This window comes from Enoplosus armatus, chromosome 9 (genome assembly GCF_043641665.1).
Source record: "Enoplosus armatus isolate fEnoArm2 chromosome 9, fEnoArm2.hap1, whole genome shotgun sequence".
NCBI classification, from domain to species: domain Eukaryota; kingdom Metazoa; phylum Chordata; class Actinopteri; order Centrarchiformes; family Enoplosidae; genus Enoplosus; species Enoplosus armatus.
The window spans coordinates 10,136,708-10,149,109 of NC_092188.1; the positions used below are offsets into that span (position 1 = coordinate 10,136,708).

The 12,402-nt window shown below is 44.8% G+C and overlaps 1 protein-coding gene across 1 annotated transcript; it reads left to right on the plus strand.

The window, feature by feature from the left end:
* Positions 1-7,340: 7,340 nt before the first annotated feature.
* On the plus strand, positions 7,341-11,832 carry il11a (interleukin 11a). The gene is made up of 5 exons (XM_070912520.1): positions 7,341-7,347; positions 8,109-8,266; positions 11,113-11,208; positions 11,344-11,505; positions 11,653-11,832. Exons 1-5 carry the CDS (start codon positions 7,341-7,343, stop codon positions 11,830-11,832), a joined length of 603 nt encoding a protein of 200 aa, XP_070768621.1.
* The last annotated feature ends 570 nt before the right edge of the window (positions 11,833-12,402 follow it).

Below are 12,402 nucleotides of genomic sequence, written 5' to 3' on the forward strand. Positions count from 1 at the left end.
CTAGGCCAAAAATAGAATATTCTGGATAGCTTTCATTTCTAAGTCCTTGACTCACAAACTGTTATTGATAAAAGAAGACATGCAAGGCCTTTAAATATCTCCCGACTGAGCAGTTTGTGGCTAATTGGTAACAGCAGGGGGTCAAAGTGCACATAAACACTGGGAACAAGAATAGAGAGATTAGAATAACTTTCATGTCATTCCTCTTAGTCATAGCCCGTCAAGGATGGAGGTGGTTCTCGAACTGCACACTAACCAAAGCTTTTGTGAGTTGCCACAATGAACAAAGGTCAAGAAAATAAAACTAGAGAGACATTGGGGATGTGACAGGTCGTGCAGATGTACATGTAAAAGATGTCTGTCAGACTCAGACTTGTCAGCTGGAGATAATGATAATGGTGGTTATGAAGAATGCACGCAAACACATTACTTCCATATCTTTCTCTCACTATTCCACAGATAAGATAGCGTGTCCAAGAAGTATGAGGGATAGATAGTTCACAGTTTATATAAACATTTACAGTAAATGTTTTTCTTTCCACAAGAGAATGCAAAAAACCAAACTGTGATTCGACAACAACTGCAGAAATCTCAATCTAAAAAAGGAAGACAGTGTATCTTCTGTGCCGTGTTTTCACCGCTTTAAGTTAAAGTCACTTCAAACCAAAGTTGACATTTCAGTGAACTTGAGGTCTGCCTCCCCTCCCTGTGCGGTCAAAGCACAGCCTACTGAATGTGGAGAGAAGCCTTTTTGATTTCCAAACATTTTCAAATGCACTCTGCCTCCACACTGTTGTACTCATCTCCCCAATCCCCGTCCGTACGTTATTTCAAAACATAAACAGTGACAACAAGCGGATATGAAATTTCCTTTCCTCTGTTTGTTCTTAGTTATGATGAAATTTACACACTCTGCGTGGCTGACGCACAGGAAGTGGTCGGTGGAACGACGGTAGAATCAATACAGCTGCCCATGAGCTCTGTTATAAGTTGTGTTATCTGCTATCATTGTTGTGGGAGGTTGATTTATGATTGTCAGCGAGTAACGAGCGTTAATTTAATGAATGGTCTGTGATGTAGGGGCCTGATGTGCGTCAGCATACACAGAAACAGCCAGGCCATGTCAGGTTAAAGGGGGAGTGGGTTATAAATTGCTTTAAATGCTGGAGTAAACTGTCGAACAGACGTAAGCATATGTGTGTTTCTGTGAGTTTGTTTGTGTGTATGTGTGTGTCCATCTGGCTGCAAAAGGGCATCCTCCCACCCCCTCATGTGACTGAGGTCAACATCACGTTGACAAAGTCACTCAGTAGGGCAAACTGCGACGTCACACAAGTCCTCTTCCTTTTGTCTTCCCGCTCCCCTCACTCTTTCCCGGCCGTCTCTCCAGGCCCCGCTTCCCCCTTACACACACACACACACACACACACACACACACACACACACACACACACACACACACAGCCCTCCCCGTTTCCCCCGAGAGTTTGTCAGCAGCTCTCAGCTTCCGTAGAATAACACAACAACAGGCTCAGTGTGTGGCTGACGCAGACGCACGGCGCGACGGTAAGTAGTGGTCAGCTCTGATACAGTATACATCACTCACACACACACACACACACACACACTCACGTAGTAACTCACCACAGAAACGGTGCAAGGCTGACAAAGGGACAGAGAATGCACAAGTAATGTCTCCTGGATAACTATTCTGCACGCTTAGGAATGCACCAAAAATAGCATCTTCACTTCCACTCTCCTCTCTTTTCTTTTACTTTTATGAAAAGTTCTGTACAGGGTCGCTGGTGCAGAGAGATTGCAGCTGGGTGATAAAATAATTCACTGTTTACATGCACATGCTTGATTACATGGGCTCTGATTGTTTAGCTTGTACTGTTTATATTTCATTGATCCTCCTGCGCACCAGAGAAAGCAAGAGAGACCGGGAGGAGAGAGGGATGTGAAGTGGAAGTGTGTGTGAAAGAGAAAGTAAGAAGGAGGAAGAGATGGGGAGAAAGAGGGATGCAGACAGGACACGCAATGACAGGGGAGGAAAGAATGTTTAGGGCGACTGAGAATGGCGGTGAGAGGAGCGGGGGGGAGAACCGGAGGAGAAAACGGGAGCTCTGAGACAGGCCTGGGCTCTCCAGTGTATTAACACCAGTCTGAGATGGAGGGAGCAAGCAGGGGAGATGGAAAGAGTGTTTGCACAGTAAAAAGTTCCTTTTGCGTGGGTTGCTTGCTTCCCGCTGTACCCCCCCCCCCCCCCCCACACACACACACACACACACCCTCCTCCTCCTTCCTCTTCTCCTTCTCACACTCTGTCTGTGACCTATTGCTTAGACTAGTTCATTCAGAGATTTCCTCACTGGCAGACGCAAAACTGCTTGGACGCAGAGAGAGCGAGAGGGGAACGTGAGCAGGTGAGCAACCCAGAGTCAGAGAGGGTTTCGGCTGACTCTAGCTGTTACACATGCATGTGCGCCACACACACATGCATACACACACACGTACACTGTGTTTTGTCACATACCATGGAGTTTGGTTTCCAAACAAAATGAGCCTCGTAAATGTGTGTTTAATAGAGAGCTTATTTTGAACATTTTGCTCCCCCAGTTTCTGCCGGGAGAGACGTTTGCCTCATGCTCTCCCTTTCATCCCTGCATCCTGTCCTTTGCGCGGCTCTGAGAGCTGAGCCAATGGAGGAAACCTGCAATAATGATGCTGGTTAATGTCCCCATTTAATGGTCTAATAAAAAGGCAAAGCAACAGATGCACAACAGCCATATCTGCCTCCAGTGGGCAGCTCACATGAAAAAGGAAGAGAGCAATTGACACGCATAATTAGTAAATTGTGTCCATGGGGAGTTTTCTCAACTAAAGACTCGCCAGTGGAGGGGAGACGGAGGGGGGCTTGAGAGGAGGGTCTCATGTCATATATCCATTTGAAAGAGGACAACAGAGCTTCAGCACTGATCGCTGACAGTGAGAAAGAGAGAGTCAGAGACGTCACTTTATTGCCCAATGACTGCAGCCCCCTCCTGTGTGTCACTATTTCTCCCTCCTACCCCCCTGAACTATTAACACACTCACTTGCTCTCTGACGTAGGTTGAAGTTAGGGGGCAAGCGTAGGGGAGAAGGGGGATGGGGCGATGATGGCGGTGGGTAGCGAGTTAGGGGTAAGGTTACCATGACAATTCCCCAGATAGGATCCCGCCGGAATCATGCACTTGGCAGCAAGCTGGAGAGAATGAATGGGGGACAGAATGACGGAGCAGAGAGGAAGAAGAGAGGAGGTGGAGGAGGTCATGGGGAAACTTGAAAGTGTCCTGTTATAGGAGAGTAAATATTAGCAGTAATAGGTCGGACCTTTGGTTTTCCCTTTGAACGTAATCTTCGCGTTTGTTTACCCAAGCCCTGCTGGAATTCCCTAGAGGAAATGAGGGTGCAACATAAAAATGATGAATTTATTACTACTCCTTCTCCCATAATCCCTTTTACCATCGGAGCAGCGTTGCGTCACAGCCAACATTTGCACTGTTTACATATAACACTCTGAGGTAAGCAGAACATGAGACTCAACCCTAAAATCCACAAGACTACTTTATCATCCACCTGGACATGGAAATTAACCCACGGCAACAAGCTCTTATGGGAAAACCCACATGATCAGAATGGGCTGAGTTTGTATTTGTTCTCATAATCAGACTACAACTCTAATCTCAGCAATGTAAAGTAAACAATGAACAAAAATCCCCGACATAAAAAAACAATCCCTTCTTGCTCAAGCTCTTCCCTGTCAGATAAATAAATTATGGGGAGAATATTACACTAATAATCACTTTTTAAAGTGGCAAATGCAGAATGAATCGTGCAGCTGTGTGGATTAACAGCCCGGCAAAAGGTGAGCACAGAGTGTGAGGCATTCAAATGACTTGAAGCCTGCGTAATAATGTGTGAATACATGCCATGGCGCACAGGAAACCTAGTGTAAAGCATGACCGAATTGAGTGAAGCTTGTGTGAGTAAAGTTTGTCTGGCAGCGAGGCCTGGCAGGCCCTGTCACAGGTTCCCCTTCCTCTCTGATGTCTTTGAGGTCGTAGTCTGAGTGTCTCACTCTGTTTCTCCTCCTATGGTGGTTTACACAGATTGGTGATGTAATGGGTAGCATATGAAGGCCACACACAAACACACAGACGCACACACAAACACTGATGCTCATGCACGATATACAGACACCGCACTTATACCACCACATACCCATAATTACACACATATACTGTACGCACACCCATTTACACAAACCCTGGATTCCCCCTTTTCCAACAGGCATGCGCCAGTGTGTGCTCGCTCTCTCACACACAAAAACAAAAGTCTAAACAAAGATACATAACCCTTTTTATTTTGCGACATCTATGCACGTGCGCACACACTCCCGCAGACGCACACTCCCGGTAGTGTGTGAGTGATCAGCGCTGGCGGATGGCCTAACAGAAGACTGTGTGTGCTTCAGAACCACCCAGGAGACCCCCATCATGAGAGGCAGCCCAGAGAGGGAATGAGGGAGAGTGACTAACTTCACTTTTTCTTTTCTTCTCTCCCCAGCTGTGTCTTCAAACGACCCTTTGATGTGGGAAATTAAAAAGAGCGAGTGTGTCAATATCTCCCTACGTCCAACCGCACTCATCTATTTCCTCTCCTTCTTCTCCTGCTCTCCTCCTTTCCCTGCTTTTCTTCTCTACTGTTGACCCGAGAAAACAGAGTATGACCCTTTTTCACCACAACAACTCCGCCACCCACTCGCTGCCACCAGGCCCTCATCATTTGGAGGGTGTTTGTTTGTCTGTGTAGGCCCACCACCGGACTGGCAACTCTGTGTGTATGTGTATGAGTGTGCGAGTGTGCGCATACAAGGCCCACCACTAATTATTTTCTAACCACACCATGAGTGTATGTCTGTGAATGAGGGTCTCCTAATCTCACACCCAGACTCTAAAACGCTTTCTTCCTTTTCCCTGGTCTCTCCCACTCGCTCTCTCTCACTCTCTCTCTTTGTGTATGTGTCTGTAGTCAGGTTTCCATCTAAATGAAACAATTTTTTTTACAGAATTTTCAAAAAACGAATTACAGCGCTCACTACAGTTATACGAATATTAGGAGTTGGTTCATGGCCCTGACTCTCCAGTCAGGTGCCATTATACCACTGCAGAAGAAGAGGGCGCACCGAGATGACGTAATTAAAAGAGCGCCAGTCACTTTATTTCATGTATTCATTTGAGGAAGGTTACAGTCTCCTCACTCTCTTCAGTGGATCAGAAGCTTCAAGTCACATGCTTCATGTACATCATGATTAATGTTGTCTGTTTCCGTTGCACTTTGTTTACCAATATACCAACTTTTCCACCCCAGTCAAACCTTTTGGTGATATTTTGGGGGGGGTGGGTTCGAATTTTCTGCGCAAATTGAAAATGTGTATAAAAACAGGTGGATGTAAACGCACCTATTGACTCCCTTATGATATACAGTATGTGTACAGGATGATGCATCAACTGTCCCTCTGTGATGACTGGAAACTCATTTTTGCCCTTTGCAATAGTAGACCACGCTTTACTGCACCTGACTGAGTGTTTCCAGGCTGCCTCGCTCTACATGTGTGTGTGTGTGTGTGTGTGTGTGTGTGTGTGTGTGAAAGAGAGAGAAATATACAGACAGTGTGAGAAATCATGTTGTGTGTACAGTAGACGGTTATGTCTCTGCATGTATCAGAGTGTCTTTTTGGTGTGTTTTGGTTTATTAGAGCAGCATGTTTTCCTATGACACAGCGCGTGTCGTGTGTGTGCATCCATGTGCATGTTTTGTGTGTGTGTGTGTGTGTGTGTGTGTGTGCTGTGTTGACCCCATCCACCCCCCCACCCCTCAAGCGTGTGTCTGTGTTAATGTCCTGTGGTGTGTGTGTGTGTGTGTGTGTGTGTGTGTGTGCTGTGTTGACCCCATCCACCCCCCCACCCCTCAAGCGTGTGTCTGTGTTAATGTCCTGTGGTGTGTGTGTGTGTGTGTGTGTGTGTGTGTGTGTGTGTGTGTGTGTCCGCTCACTGTTTCTATGCAACACTTTCAGAGGCCCCTTCTGGTCTGGACAACACCTCTCTCCTGCTCCTATCCGTCTCTCACTCCTCACTCTTTCCTTCACCCTGGAGAGGGAGAGAAGGAGTGAAAAAAAGGAGAGGAGGTGGGTGGGGGGGCAGTGGAAATAACAGGCTGCTGTCTCAGGAGGGGCTCTGAAAAAAAAAGAGCAAGGGGTGAGAAAAGGAGGGAGAGAAATATGGGAGAGAAAAGGTGTTTGCTGTGCGCATTAGCTATAATACAGGGAATGTGGCATGTGTAGCCTAAAAGAGCCCGGCCATAAATTAAATAACACTTTCTGTGACATTTCACCCTCTTGAACACAGCACACAACACCAGCCAGCACAAGAAAAAGAAAGGGCAGGTAAAACTGGAGGCTCTGAAAGATACATGGTTACATGAGATATGCTGATACACATGAAAACAATGGGCTTTTTAAAACGTCTGCAGTGATAGAGAGGGAGAGAGGGGAAGAGATTTGGAGATGGAAAGATAAAAAGTAGGTAGATGGGACTGATTGGCGCAGGTAGCGGGATGCGACGGAGGAAGTGCTGGAGATAGCGACAGGACAGGACGGGAGAAAGTGATAGAGGAAAGAAAAAAAAACAACGGAACATTTTTTTTTAAAGTTTCGCAAAGGGAGACAGGCAGCAGGGAGGGGAGGAGGAAAGAGAGAGGGAGAGAGAGAGGAGGGAGAGAGAGCGTGTGTCTCTGCGTGTGTGTGTGTGTTTTTATGAATGAAGTGAGTCACTGCCGATGTGTCATAGGCCCGACGTCTTTATAAAGGAAGTTTTAAACAAGCCTAAACACTTCACTGCGCGCAAAAATTGGACTTACCACACTCGCATCCCTCTCTCTGCATTTCTGTTGCCTCTCTCTCTCTCCAAACTGTCTAAGTGTCTCTCTGCCTTCAGCACTCCATAAAGACTACAAGGGCTCATCTCAAACTTTACCACAGACAAGAAAGTTTTGGCGATATTGACTTTTACCTTCCTTTTCTTCCTCTCTCTCTCTGAGTGCCTCAGTCATCACTCTGCTCTCTCTCATTCATTCTCTCTCGTCCTGACAACTTTCCTCCTCACTCTGACTTGAAGAGTGCGAAGAAGAAACCGGAGCACGTGACAATTTCCGGATCTCAATTTATTTATTAATTTTCTATTTATTTATTTATCCACCTTTGTTTGCTGGTTTACCTATCCCTTGGATCCGAACCAATATGAAATGTAAGTGTTTGTATGAGTTTATTTTAAGTCATAATTTGCTCTATTTGTTAATTATCATTTATTTTACTGCTTTGTTTTATTTTATTTCTAAACGCTACATTTAAATCGTGGGTCTATAACGTGTATGTGACTGTTAACATGCTATTTTATTGTTCCTCCAGGCTTAATTCAATTATTTATTCATAGATCTAAACAACTGACTTTGTTCTCTGGTGATCCCAAAACTGTAGAAGTTACACTAGGACAGGGAGCTCAGATGCTCCTGCAGCGTTATTTTGGCTGTGATTCTTGTGGTTCACCTGTAATTATCAAGCATTCATCATTTCAACACCACTGTGGTTCCCTTTTAATACTTAGTCTACCTTGTATTTGAACTTGAAAGGAAAAGAATGAATGAGCTTACTGTTAGAGAGTTGACTTGGCTGGGTCTATATAATTTATACCACCAACTCACGTACCTATCCAGTTGCAGGTGTGACAATCAGCAGCATTCATTGCGTTGCTTATGGTAAAGAAGTGATGGTGATATTCAGTGTCAAAGCCCGGCACTTAATGATTTAATGATTTGCATTCAGCCTGTGAAAACATGACTCTGACACTGAAGCTCTTCAGGATTCCTCTGCCAAGTCTGGAGTTATTGTTTATATTATGGTGCAATATCTTCCCCTGGAGCTGACAGCCTTGGCCTGAGGTCATTATCATTATGGCGAGATGACAGCGCCTCTCCACTAATTGCTTCCGTTTTGTTTCTACCCCTACAGTGCTGCTGGACTCCTCCTCATCGCTGCTCTTCTCGCTGCTATTGGCTCAGCTGCCGGTGTTCACGTCTGCCTCTCCAGTACCACAGCGGCGGCCCACTGACATGGATAAACTGTCCAATCAGACCAAAAATCTAATGAAGCTCACCCAAGAACTGCTGGTAAGTGAAGATGTCGTCATGATGATTACCAATCGCAGCTATTGATTGGAGGAGAGGCTAATGAGGCCCTGACTATCCTATGCTAATTGAATTGTAAGTATGAGGGTGGAAGAGGATGCTGGTCAGCCTGTCTTGATCTTTCCCCTAATTGGATTTTAGTGTTAATGTTACCTTTTAGTTGAGGTAACATCACACTCCACGCAGCACTAACTTTGCATCATGCGTTGTCGTGGAAACTCTATTTGGCTGAACTTTACTAGGTTTGCTCAGGAGTTCAGTTTGACTTAAGCTGCTTTCATTGATGACAGACTGGCTGGAGTCCATATGCATGCTTAGATCAGGGCAGCAAAAGCCTCAGGGGAGATTTGACTGAGTGATCTCACTTTTAATCCACACTAGACTCGGAAGGGAGGGGAGGTCTGACTCAGCAACCTCCTGGTCTGCCTGGTCACCTGACTGGTGGTGGCAGCAGGAAGATAGGTGGCCAGGCCAGCGCCATTATCCAGTTCAGTGGACATGCAATCAAATTAATATCAACTTTTGTGGAACTAAGGAGCATAAACGCACATTTACAGTGATGGCCTAGCAAGATACATCATGGGGTGAAGGGGATAGAGAAACAAAGTTCTAGTAGTCAGTTTAATACGTCCCATCAAGATAAATTTAGAATCACATATCAACACCGTACCTGCATCCAAATAAGGCAGAACTGACAAGTATACATCTGTGAAATGACAGCAAAGTATATCACATGCTGTTTACATAGAAACATGTTTATGTTCTGCGGCTAGACTGTAGAAGTGAGGATGGAGTTGGAGGAGTTTTTTCTCCTATGAAATGTGAATCACTTGCACAGCACTGACAACTCTGGCCCCCGAAATCTTATTTTGTTGACAGTCCGGTGGGTAGGAAAATCAGATTTGACAACTTAGCCAAGATTTGGCGCCAGCTGGTGATTGTGTATCAACACTGTGTTTTAACAGGTGAAAAGAAAGCGGGATCATATCTCTGCATCTTCGGTTACACATGACTGATCTTGATTCTATTTTTGCATTATGCAAATCTTTAAACTCTTTTGTTCAGGGGATAAAATCAAAAATAGCCACATACTCTCTCTAGTCTTGGTCAGTAGATAGTGTTCACAAAGTGTGTGTGTGGGTTTGTTGCTTCAAAACAATGTTACAGGCCATTGTGTAGCAGCAGTCTAACCTGGGACCCAGATGTGAACAAACCAGCATCATCAAAGGGTGACAGGGGACAGTATTAGACAGTGTTCAGCAACATGGAAGATTTATTTTTAATTTTCTTTCCTTATTGTGTGGAATTCCACTAAAGCAAGGACAAAGTTAGGAAAGATAAATAGAATGGGAATCCATGGAAAGTCCCTGCAAAAAGGCAATGAAACTGATGCTTTAAAGAGGGAGAAATGTGTGTGCACACACATAGGTCTATATAAGTTTTCCGACGCAACTGCGTATGTGTGTGAGTGAGTCTGTGTGTGTACAACAGTTTGCATGCATACAGTATGGGTGCATTAGTGTATATGTGCGTATGCATTTTTGTGGCTGTGTGTGTGTGTGCATTGAGGGTTCTGTAAATAGTCATGGTTGTGTAGGTGCAGTGTTTAGTGTTTTGCTTTCGGTCGCCACAGCAAAGTGACTTGATAAAAATCAAAAAGATTTATCACATTCCAGTATTTGCATTCAGGAAGAAAAAGGCTGGATGCTAAGTTCTGTCGGGTGAGGTCATGATCTACGATGGAGAGAGCAAGAAAAGGAGGATAAGAGGGAGAATTAAAGGCTGAGAAAGATGGAGCAAAAACCACAAGAGATGAAGAGATCAGAGAGCCAACTAGATGACAAGCCAGTGGTGTATGTGTGTGCATGCATGCACATGTGCACGTGATGTTGCATGTGCACCTGGTATGAGACAGAGAGAGAGGGAGAGGGGGAGACACAGGAGAGGGTAGGGACGCAGGGGAAGGAAGGGGACAAAAGCAAACGGAGACAAAACATTGGACCACAACCATAAGTGAGCTCTTATGAAAGGCTGATGGAGAGACATGCGAGACAATGTGGCACATTCATCAGTAAAAACATCAACACAAACAACTGGAGGCAAACAGCAGAGCAGGGAAAACACTGCATAACAGGTTAAGGAAGCATTATGAAGCACACACAACCTGTTTACACAAAACATTTCTCAGCACTCATCATCCTAATGTTGTTATGTTCCTCTGCTGATTGGAAATGACGCATGCCACATCAGTCATCTCCATTTATACCCATTCATTACTGAATCAGGAGCACATCTTTAATACTAAATTGTACTACCGATGAGCACAGCTGCCTTTGTAAGGTAGAAGTCCATAAACCTGCAGTCAGGTTCTTTATCCCCCTCTGGTGGTCATGGCGAGCACTACATCTGCCGTCTGGACAAAGTTTACAACACAACTCTAGCTGGGCAGCGGCACTGCGTCATTCCATCTTTTTATAGCTGTGACCCTGGAGTTTCCCTACAGCCCTGTGTTGTCTATCCCACTTGGAGCTTTCTTAGTCACTGCATATGTTGTTATCCTCGCTCCCTGTAGAAAACATCCTGTGGGTTCAGGTCATTTGCTCTTATTGTTGACATTTGGGGTGGCTGAATGTGGGTGAACTCACACTGACCCGATCAACCACACTTCACTCAGTGAGAGCTACTGTCTCTAAGCACTGAAAACAGTCATCCAATCGAGGTGCTAGACTAATACTTTCCTCATGTTGCCGTGACTTGTCTCAGGATGAGTAAAATTGCGCTAATGCAAATTACTAACGGGCTGCTCTGTGTCTTGTTTTCTCTTTCAGAGGGAGCATGCATTTGACTCAGACGTGGAGCCCCACAGGTTCAGGTCTCTGCCAGAAATGAGCAACAGATCAGCCAATGACCTCAACAATCTTGAGGTAATGCTCTGATACTGTCTTTGTGCGTGACTGTGTGTGTTTGTGCATGCTTGTGAAGGGAGAGGGGCTGATCTGCACAGTTACATTTTGCCACACCCATGCTAAGTCTTTAAAGTATGTCTGTGTTGTTTCCAGCTGAAGCCCACACTCTCACAGCTGCATGCTGACCTGAAGCTGTATGAGCACCACTTTGAGTGGCTGAACAAGGTTTCAAAGAAACACCACCACCCTGCAGTGCCCAAGCTGGTCGAGATGATCAGAGAAATGAAATCTCTCATCAACCTGCTGCACCGTCAGGTAAGGAGCTGAGTTTCCCCTTTTCACTCTCAGTTGTCTTCAGTGTTTAATTGTATATTGATCCATGTAAGTTTAAGCAACAGTTTGCTGCCACTTTTATATTTACCCTGTGATAAACAAATTAATTGTTTTTCTTCTCACCTACAGATGCTGAGAGTTGAAGCACCAAGGCTGACTCCGGCGACCCCCTCCCTCCCCCCTCAACTCCCCTATCAGTTTGATGTCCTGCAGTCCAGCCATGAGCTTCTTCAACATTTCAAGCTCTTCTGTGATTGGGCATACAGAGCATTCGTCAGCCTCAAGCCCAAAGTCTCTGCAGTACAATGATCCAAGCACATTCATTATTTTCCTTTCTACTACTTGGCTGCAGAGACGGTGAGGATACATGGAGTCCCGCCTCAGCCAAAGGGGAATTAGGACCATGTCAGTGTGCACTGTAGTCAATAGCATCCCTTAAGAAGCCCAAACGTCAACCAATGACACATGTGTTGAAGAATGTGTCTTTCAATCAGAGCCAATAAGGATGCGCTATACTGCAGCCAGTTACAACCATCAAGATTCCTGTTAAAAGCAAACTGCCAATTTAACTATGATGATCATGTCATGATTCCCCAAACTCTCTCCTAAAGGCCTTGTTCATGACCATGTTATTTATGTATTTATTTATTTATTGACTGTTAATAATTTATTTAATTTTATTTATTTGAAGTTGTAATGTGTCACTCTCATCTTTATTTCTGTATTAACGTGAATTTATTTGCCCACATTTCTTTTTGTCTTGTGTCACACTGTTCTTCATGAAAAACACAGTAGCACTTCCTGAACCTATTAGCTCTGATAATGACTTTTGTTAAAACTAATTTTATCTACTTTGCATTTTTGTGTATTTCTTTAGCG

Excerpts from the sequence above, each read along its gene's own strand:
- il11a (XM_070912520.1), top strand. Across the intron at positions 11,209-11,343 it reads ATGACCTCAACAATCTTGAG|CTGAAGCCCACACTCTCACA; the intron begins GTAATGCTCTGA and ends TGTTGTTTCCAG. Across the intron at positions 11,506-11,652 it reads TCAACCTGCTGCACCGTCAG|ATGCTGAGAGTTGAAGCACC; the intron begins GTAAGGAGCTGA and ends TCTCACCTACAG.